Raw genomic sequence first — 10254 nt, 5'->3', positions numbered from 1 at the left:
GGAGGGAGGGAAGGAGGGAGGGAGGGAGGGAAAGAGGGAGAGACCACGTCCATGGATGGCATGGAGACCTTTTCTCCTTCCACCTGCCCGTGGGGTGAGGATTGAAGGTGAGGTCATCAGGTTTAGAGGCACCAGCTTTACTCACTGAGCCTTCCACCAGTCCCCCCTTTCTTTGAGGCAGGATATCACTGTGTAGCCTGGTTGGTCTGGACCTCACTACAAAGACCAAGCTAGCCCTGAACATTCAGTGATCCTCCTGCATCTACTCTGGAGTGTAGGGTTACAGCTGTGTGACACCATGCCTGCCTAAAGGGAAGTCTTTATTTTAGTAAGTTACAGTTAACTGTGTGTATGTGAGGTCCTCCCCCTGCCCCACCAAGATATGGTTTCTCTGGATGCCCTGGAACTGGCTCTGTAGACCAGGCCCGCCTCAAACTCACAGAGATATGCCTGCTCTGCCTCTTGAGTGCTAGGTTAAAGGTGTGCATCACCAGGTTTTTTTTTTTTTTTTAGGCAGGTTCTTCTGTAGTCTGGGCTCCCTTCAACCTTTCTATGTTGCTGAAGATGACCTTGAATATCTAATCCTCCTGCCTCTGCCTCCAGAGTACTAGGATTACAGTGATGTGCCTACTATGATTAACCTGTATGTGGTGCTGCGGATTGAACCCAAGGTTTTGTGTATGCCAGGCCAGTACCCTACCAACCGAACTACATCTCCAGCCTAAGTTACAGTTTTTAAGGAGAAAACAGAAAACAACAAAGCCAAGAGGTACCCCAAAAGAGACATCATAGTCCTCCAGGGTATAGGGCTTGTCTGCAAGGTCTTCAAAGAACTCTGCCAGGGCGTCCAGTGTCTCTTCTGCGAGTCTTTCATAAGCTGTCTCATCTAGAGAGCTGCAGGGGGAAAGAAACCCACCAGAACACCGTCACCAACTGCACAGTCATAATAAATACATACAAACTGAAAAACAAATGCCTTCCAGCAGAAGTAACCAGCTAGCAACATGGAGTGTGGGTGAGACTCAAGCACTAGGGTTCACGACAGCTCTGTTCTGCCAGTCACCCTGATTCTCCAAGGTGTTAGTACCAAGATGGTGCATTTGCCTTTACCTTTCCTTTGTCTTGAGGCAGGGTCTGGCTAGGTAGTCCTGAGAGGCTTCAAACGCACAGCAAGCACTCTGGCTTGCCTCAGCCTCAGGACTGTTGACGTCACATCCGTGAGAGCTACCGTGCATAGCTTTTCTCATTCACACACCTTTCATTTATATTTTTATTTAGTTCTTAAATGATGATTAATTTTACTGGTTTTAAAATGACTTATTTTTATTTTATGTGCATGGAGTTTTGCCTGCATGTATGTCTGTGTGAGGGTTTCAGGGCCCCTGGACTTGGAGTTTCAGACAGCCATTAGCTGCTACAGGGTGCTGGGAATTGAACCTGGGTCCTCTGGCAGAGCAGTCAGTGATCTGAACCACTAAGCCATCTCTCCAGCCCCTCATTTATATTTTTAAATTGATGGAAAATATCTAGCATGTACAGAGCAAAAACTTTAATTGCATAAGGAGTTATAGAGAAAAGTAGCCTCTTCCAAATGACTACCATCGCCAGAGGCAACTGCATCTGTCAAGTCTTTTCTGTGTTCTTCTAGACTCCTTTAAAATTTTAAAAATATAAGAATGAAGACTGGGCAGTGGTGGCGCACACCTTTAATCCCAGCACTTGGGAGGCAGAGGCAGGAGGATTTCTGAGTTCGAGGTCAGCCTGGTCTACAGAGTGAGTTCCAGGACAGCCAGGGCTACACACAGAAATCCTGTCTCAAAAAACAAAAAACAAAAACAAACAGACAAACAAACAAAAAAAGAATGAAGTACCTTGTTTGGTTTTTTTCTCTGAGACAAGGTCTTCTTCCTAGGTAGCTCAGATTGGCTTTGGATTTACGATCTTCCTGCCTCAGTTTTCCAAGCATCTGTGATTACAGGTGTGTACTATACCACGGTGTCTAGTTCATTTCTATATTTCATTTCTATATTTTCTTTATTTCACACATCCACTCTTGCTGGACACTGAGGCTGTCTTCATTGCTTTTGTTACTAAATTTTTGTTGGTCAAGACACAAAGTGGGAGGAAATGTTTGTATTACATATATCTGGAGATGGACTAATCCAGGATAAAATCAATAAAAAGAAGAATAGCCAACAGAAAAATGGGTAAAATATGTGTACAGATTACATAAGAGATGGCCACATGGCCAGCGAGCGTGTGGAAAGATGATTAACTTTGTTAATATTTTAAAAAGACTTTAAAACGAGATATGTTATAAAAGGCACAGGAGTAGGGGCAAGCGGAGCTTTCTGATACTGCTGACAGGCAAGGCAGAGATCAATCACTTTGGAAAACCACTGTGCCACAGGCACCAAAGTTGAACATGCTCATAGGCTGTGGTCTTTCCCGTGATCCACTCTCGGGAGTACTCACAACAGCAATAAACTCCTAGGGTCACTACAGGACACGCATTATTTTAGCATGGTTGGATTGAAGCTATCTCATAGCACCAAACTGGAAAATGCCCAGGTATAAAGACAACAGGACAGAAGAATTGCACTGAGCTCCAGCTATGGACCACCACCTGACAAGATAGAATCGTCTAAGGCTCTGAGAGCAGTGTGAAGGGATGTCACACGTACCTCAGTGATGGGATGAGCCGCATACAGACATATTGATACTCAGCCATACAGAGTGTGTGTAAACGTCACGCAAGCCAATTCAAGCAGCTATAAATTAGAATGGCAGCATACTAAAGGGTTAATATTAGACTCGGAGGGAGCAGGGTGCTTGCCCAGGCTACTGACAGTCTCTCTTTTTTTTCTAATTTGAAATTTATTTATTTATTTTACAGCATGTGTATAGGTGTTTGCTCGCATGTGTATACATGCACATGTCTGCCTGGTGCCTGCAGAGGCCAGAAGAGGGAGTCAGATGGAATTGGATCATGGATGACGCGAGCTCCCCTGTGGGTTCTAGCAACAGAATCAGAGTCTTCTGCAAGAACTGCAAATGCTTTTAACTACTGAGCCATCTCTCTAGTCCTTGGTAGTCTATTTCTTGGGCTGGAGCTGACTTCACAGTGTGTTCTCTTCCTCTTGCAATTCAGTTTTGGGAAAATTATGCAGCTGAAACCCTATGGAACATTTCTGTATAGATACTGTTTGCCAAGTTTTATTTTTTTTTATTTTTTATTTTTGGTTTTTCGAGACAGGGTTTCTCTGTGTAGTCCTGGCTGTCCTGGAACTCACTCTGTAGACCAGGCTGTCCTCGAACTCAGAAATCCGCCTGCCTCTGCCTCCCAAGTGCTGGGATTAAAGGCATGCGCCACCACTGCCTGGCTCAAGTTTTATTTTTAATTAAACATTTTCTTTTCTTTTTGAGACAGGCTGTTGCTCTACGGTGCAGGCTAATAACTTCCTGCTCCTGCTTGCTGACTGTACTGGAAGTGTCTCAGAGCTAGATACAAATGTATCAAGTATAAGGGCCCGGGTTCCATCCCCAACAACAGGACGAAAGAATATACTGCAGTAACAGTCTTCCTTCTGTGGGCTTTTGTGCCCAGTGATGGGGTACATAGTTATGAGATGTTCACTAGACAGCTCCATTACCCAAGGAGGAGGGACCTACAGTAAGACACCAGTGGCTGCTGGGTGCTAACGGCATCTGACCCATCCTTTGCCCAGCCCATCCTCTTGCTAGGGCACAGTAAGGACAGACTATGGGACTGATCAGAATGGTAGGAGCTGCTCTCTAAATACAGTGGTTGATCTGATAGGCTGTGATGGACATTTTGAGACTGAATGGAGAGAGTGAAAATGAAGAGTGGGTTGGGGTGTCTTGAGGAACTCTTAAAGACAGTTGGAACAGTCTTTTTTTTTTTTTCATTACTTATTAGCATCTGCGTGTGCATGTGGCTTGCATGTAGAGGTAGAGAACAACTGTGTGGAACTGTTCTCTCCTTCCACCTCTCCATGTGCCCGGAGAGCAAACGCAAGCTGCCAGGCTTGCACAGTAAGCTCACCACAGAAATGGTGAGCCAGGAGACAAGTAGCCTGTTTATAAGGAGATGGAACGGACTCGATGGATCAGTTGCTTAAAGTTGGAAGAGTCAATGGGAGAATTGAAGGCTTAGAACACCAAAGGCTTCTGTTAAGCTAAGAAGGTGTGTGTGTGTGTGTGTGTGTGTGTGTGTGTGTGTGTGTGTGTGTGTGTGGTGAGGCAGGGAGCACTTGACTCTTGCACCAACTGTGGTGGTTTGAATGAAAATGGCCCGGCCAGGCAGTGGTGGCGCACACCTTTAATCCCAGCACTTGGGAGCCAGAGGCAGGCAGATTTCTGAGTTCGAGGCCAGCCTGGTCAGGACAGCCAGGTCTACACAGAGAAACCCTGTCTCGAAAAACCAAAAAAGAAAGAAAAGAAAGAAAATGGCCCCCTAGACTCATAGAAAAGTGACACTATTAGAGATGTGGCCCCATTGGAGAAGGGTGTCACAGGAGTGGGGTAGGACCAAACCTCCGAAGTGAAAGCCAGCTCTAGTTAAATGTTTTCCTTTGGAAGCATTGCCATGGTCATGGTGTCTCTTTACAGCTATAGAACCCTAACTAAGATACCAATGAAACTAGGTGTATTACAAATATTGCCGAACATGAACTCAGGGAACTTTCCCTTCATTTAGAGAGCTGGTCGTGGAGGTATGCAAAGGAATAAGGCAGCCAGATTCTTCCAAGTAGGAAGACATTTGGATAAGGGTTTGGTATACTGTGATAAAAGTAAGTAGGTCAAGAGCCTCCTAGCTCTTTTGAGAGAAATCCATTAGAAAGAAGAGTCTGATCTAAAATAATGCACTGGACTCTTCTAACACCCTTTGGAAGCACAGAGTGTTGTCATTCGACAATGGGCTCTGATGCCTGCTTGTCTCCAAGGAGAACATGCTTCCCACTGCCTGCCTTCCTTATATCTGAAAGGATGAAGGGCAAGGAGTCTCAGCCTAGGCTTGGCCAGGGATTCCTAGTCTGCCAGGACAGAGCTCTCCCAGGTTGTCTACCCACTGCTGCCAAGGGTTACGGTGAGGCTGTTCTCTCAGTGAGCACTGTTATTGTGGTTATCTTGCCCCTTGCTATCATAGGGTGAGAGAGAGAGAGAAAGGTGGGGGGGGGGGAGACAGATCCACACACAGATGGAGAGAGACAGACAGACAGGGAAAGAGACTGGCAGACACAATGGCGTTTCTATAACTTAGAGTACTGAATGTCACTAAGACATCTTAGACTTCAAAGTGGATACAGCAACTCCTGTGTGCTTTCGGTTGGTATCTCTGGGGCCGGGGACACCACTGCATGTGAAAGGGGGTCCTGTAGATAATCAAGTAGTAAAGGTGTAAACTGAGGCAGCACTGATTCCACAGGGAATCCACTGCTGTTTTCCTGAAGACACTTGCTAACTTTTGTTCCCAGCTTCCTTATGCAACTGAGCGTGGTCCATGGGAACCAGAGTAAGGGATCAGTGCCAGTTTTAGCCCTTCACTGCTTCCAACTCTTCCTACCAAATGGAACCTAGGCAGGCTGAGCTAACTTGGACAACAAACCTTGGGCAGCCTGGAGAGGCATTACATTTGTTATAGCTGTATGGTGTTTCTCAACTAGGATGCTGGAGGAAATAACAAAACTGTGGGGGGAAACCCCCTAAATATCCAACAATAGGAATGAACTAAAGGAAGCCTGAGATACTCACACAGTAACACCATTCACCTAAAGGAACATGGCGGATGCTGAATGATGCGAAAGATGTCACTCAAGGTTATTCCCAAGGAGAAATAGTTTCCATATGAGGAAAGAGGAAGAGGGAGACATGCCTGAGGTGGAAGTGTTTCCATCTCACCTTGGGTTGTTCAGAGTCCCTGAGTTCCTCAAATGCACCACGAAGACTCTCTGCTTTTTGATGTTCAGAATCCGACCGGGGTAGTGGAGGTTCGAATGCTAAAAGCCAAAGTTAGAAACACTAATTACCATGTCTTAGTCTACTCTGACCCAGCGGTACATGGTTTATAGATTGGCCCTCCTATATTCAAGAGTGACCAATTAGAGCACCTCAGGTACAGTTCTGAGGGACTGACCCCCACCTCGACCCCTAATGTTTTGCTATGGGTCCTCCCTGTCTTTCTGCTAAGCTTGGACCATCTGATAGGATGATCATGAGACATGTATTGAGATAAAAGCAAATTTAGTCCTTGGTTGTGGTGATTTGAATAGGAATGGCTCCTTCAAGTATTTGCAGGCTTGGTCATCAGGGAGTGACACTATTAGGAGGTGTGCCCTTACTGGAGTAGGTGGGGCCTTGCTGGAGGAAGTATGTCACTGGGGGTGGGCTTTGAGGCTTCAGAGACCCAGTGTCTCAATTTCTTCCTGCTGCCTGCTGATCTCTCTCAGCTACCTCTCCAGCACCGCGTCTGCCTATGTGCCACCATGCTTCCCGCCATAATGCTAATGGACTAACCGTCTGAACTGTAGGCTAGCCCCAATTAAATGTTTGATCATGGTGTCTCTTCACAGCAATAGTAAGACAGCTGTGGTGGCTGTACCTCAAGTGGCCGTGGCTACATAGCACCAGACAGAACATCACCCTAGGGTGGTGCTGCTGCAAGCTGTTTAGGAGATTTGGTGGTTTGCCAGAGACAAGGGCACATCGCAGTAGCCCAGAATTTAACTAAAAGAAAAAAAAAGTATCAAAAAACGGCAAGAGGTAGAATTCTGTTGAAGTCAAGAAAGGGCTGGCCCGTCAGCAGGGTGTGACCTGTTGATTTTTCTTAGTCTCTAACTGCCGGGCACTGGGCAATGGCATGTTGATGGTGACCAGGTGAGATTGAGTGGAGAGTCAGGGAAAAGTAGTGTAGCCTTAGCTGAGGTGGCAGGTGTGTGGGGGTGGGATGGGGTGAGGCGTGGGGTGGGGCGAGGCCATGGAGTGAGGCTGAGGTGGCCACAGGGCCTATAAAGCGATCACCATGACTTTGCTCTGGCATGGCATGAAGTTTTAATAAAAGATCTACCATCCCGCAATTCTACCTCAGTTACCACGAAAAGGGCCAGCAATAGCTACTGCTCTTGAGCAGGCCATGACTGTGGTGAGCTCAGGAAAGAGGAGGCGGATGGCTCAGGCTTGGAAGTGAGAATGGAGGTTGAGGGAGGCAGCATGTATAAGAGGGGGGACTCTGAGGAAGTGAGGGCAGTCCTGATAACCACAGCTCCAGGTACCACGTGCCTGAGAGTAGTATCTCTCTGCTTGGCACCGCTCTGTCTTTAGCTGAATGGACTCACAGAACCCTTTTCCTTCACAGGGATATGAGGGAAGAACTTCATAGTGATCATCTTTTAAAAAGTAATTATTTTTTATTTTGTGTGTGTGCCTGAGTATATGGACATACACAGCATGTGTGTGAAAGAAGAGGGCACCTGATCTCCTAGAACAGGAGTTATAGAAGATTGGAAGCCAGCTGGGCAGTGGTGGCACACGCCTTTAATCCCAGCACTTGGGAGGCAGAGGCAGGTGAATTTCTGAGTTCCAGGCCAGCCTGGTCTACAGAGTGAGTTCCAGGACAGCCAGGGCTATACAGAGAAACCCTGTCTCAAAAACAAACAAACAAACAAACAAACAAAAAAACCAAGAAGGTTGGAAGCCGCCTTCTGCTGGGAATCAAACCCAGGTCCTCTGTAAGAATAGCAAGATGCTGAGCCATCTCTCTAAGCCCCTACTCCATCCTCCTCCTCAGGAGGGGGTAGCCCTATATAGTTGCTGTGTTCACTTGTGTGGGGGGGGGGGCCGGGGGGGACAGCACAGGTTTGGTCCCTGTAAGTCTCCGGTCCTAACTATCAAATAGTTGATGTATAATCCTGTTTGGTATGCATGTCTGTTTAAAGACACATTATTTAATATATATTATTGATTTGTCAATTTTGAACTTGAAGCAAGAGCACTTATAACTCACACTGGAGTGAAGTATTTCTTACACATATTTCTTTTGTCAGCCATGACAGTCTTAGTATGCGTACTGTGGCTCTAGTCTTGGGGGACCACTTTCAAACAACAAAGTCACCAACGGGTACATCAACGTGAAAAAGCATTTCACTGAATAGACTGAACATTTGCTCACTCCGTGACAGCAGAATGGAGCCTCGTTTGACAACTGCTGGGAATGCCTTCCACAGGCTTTGAGAATTTTACCAGTCTGCAGCTTTCAAAACAACTGTAGGAGCATCAGGGGAGACAACTGGAGACCGTAAACGGTAGCGGGCCACTGAGAACAGAACCTGAGCACCTAAATGCACTGTATTTGTATTTTACAGGCGAGGAAACAGAGATGGCAAAGACGAAGTTGCTCAGGCTCACATAGATGCAGAACTCCAAAGTGCACAGTTGCAACTGGAGCGCAGCTGTCAGGAGCCAGGCAAGGGAAGAACAGTGCGGTAAACATCCGGGAAACCATTTGAGAAAGCAGGGGTTCCGGGTCCTGCCCTTCAGATCCTAGCTGTTTCTCTCTGACCACTCCACTTCTGTTTGTTTTTTAAACTTTCTTTTTTCAGTGGTAAGAACCCAGAACCTCTTGATCGCCAAGTGACTATCCCACCGCTGAGCTACAAGGCTAGCCCTATTTTTAAAATTAATTAATTTTTTTTTTAAGACAGGACCTCATGAATCCTAAGGTGGATTTGAACCTGCAGACAATACTAGCCCGCAGACTACTCCACCTTTGTCCATAGCTCTCCCCTTCCTGGAATGCTCCCTCAACCCCCTTCTTTGGCATCTATCACGACCCCCTCCGGGAAGCCTTCCTTCATCCCACTGCTATCCTTTGGGCTATCTTTGCAAGTCATGGAGTAGCAGATCCTGTACTTTGCATCTTCTAGAAACCGAGACTTATCTGAAGTGCTAAGGCCTTTGCGAATACAGTTTAACTTTCCCGCCAAAGTCGCCAAGTGGGTGTTACCCTTTAATCTCCCCGGAACAGAAAGCCAAGCCCTGCCCCCAGACAGCTAGAGTCTCCCAAGACCACAGGGCTCTCCAGCGCCGCGCAGTCAGAATGTGGAACCGAGGTCTCCTCATTTTCCGAAAGCTGGAGTCTAGGGCCCTGCTGCTACACCTGTGATTCCAGCACTCGAGAGGAGGCTGGAGGATCACAAGATTGAAGCCACCTTGGAGTACACAGCCAATCCTAGGCTAGCCAGGGATACAGAGTGAGACAAACAAACAGCAAAAAGCCATGCTCGGAGCAACTCCACAACCCCATTAGTCCCACGCCTCGAAAAAGGCAACTGCGGGGTGCACACAATAATAAACACGCCTTGCTGCACGCGCTGTGCATCCTGTGTTAATTACGGAACCTTGATTTCTCATCCCCTCACCGACAAGGACCTTAGCCCGCGCAAACACCGCGCGTGCCCTGTCCCCCCGCGCGCGTCCAGCCAGTGCGGCCCGGCGCGTGCGCGCTGCGCGTCCCCGGCATAGGGACGGGCGCGGCCTGCGCTCCGGTGTGCGGCCCGGCGGCGCGCATACTCACAGCGTGGCGGATGGCGCCGGCGTTGGCTGTGACGTGTAGGCCTCGGCGGCCGCAGGTTCCGATCGGTTCCCTCCCGCACGGGTTCCCGACCCAGGCGGAGGCCCGGGACCCCGTCCGGGGCAGCAAGCCCGTAGCTGCGCGACGTCCGAACGCCCACATTCTGCTCCCGCTCGGCGGCCGCTCTGCCCCGCGCGGGGACTCGGCTGCGCCGCCTGGTGGCCGTTCCCTGCGAGCGCCGCGGCTGGGCTCCTGCGCGCACTACTACCCTGGGCATTCATTTAACCAGAACCCAGATCCTGCTCTGTGCCAAACTCGCAACGCATCCCTTAGGCAACACGAGTGTGTAAACACTGACCTCCGCGAGTTTATTCACTGACAACAATTTTACAGAGTGACAGTGGGTGATTCTGAAGATATGCTGATGATCAAACCAGCCTTGCTTTAAAAACCTAGTTCTAACAGCTTCAACTGCCTGATAATCGAAAATTCTGCACCTCTTAGGCAATAGAAGTACCTACCTGGATGGAGGAGGGGCTTCCGTAGCTCCAAGGCTCAGCTGAGGAGCTATTGGTTACTGATTGCTACAGGATGAGGAAGAGTCAGTTTTCTTCTGGGATGTGGCCTCTGATAGGTTGTCCTTCCTTAGTGGATGGTTCTACACC

General features: G+C 48.0%; 1 protein-coding gene across 1 annotated transcript in view; it reads right to left on the bottom strand.

Annotated features, from left to right (window-relative positions):
• Fxn (frataxin) overlaps window positions 1–9751 on the bottom strand; it is a 21376-nt gene extending 11625 nt beyond the window's left edge. The window contains exons 1-3 of the mRNA XM_028764086.1: window positions 9593–9751; window positions 5923–6020; window positions 774–894 (exon numbers count right to left, since the gene is read on the bottom strand). Of these exons, the coding sequence (XP_028619919.1) occupies window positions 774–894; window positions 5923–6020; window positions 9593–9751 (378 nt within the window). The remainder of the gene's footprint in view (window positions 1–773; window positions 895–5922; window positions 6021–9592) is intronic.
• Between the last annotated feature and the right edge of the window lie 503 nt (window positions 9752–10254).

This window comes from Grammomys surdaster, unplaced genomic scaffold, assembly GCF_004785775.1.
Source record: "Grammomys surdaster isolate TR1022 unplaced genomic scaffold, NIH_TR_1.0 141, whole genome shotgun sequence".
Classification (NCBI taxonomy): domain Eukaryota; kingdom Metazoa; phylum Chordata; class Mammalia; order Rodentia; family Muridae; genus Grammomys; species Grammomys surdaster.
The sequence above is the reverse complement of the archived record's forward strand: the minus strand, read 5'-3'. Positions and strand labels throughout refer to the sequence as shown.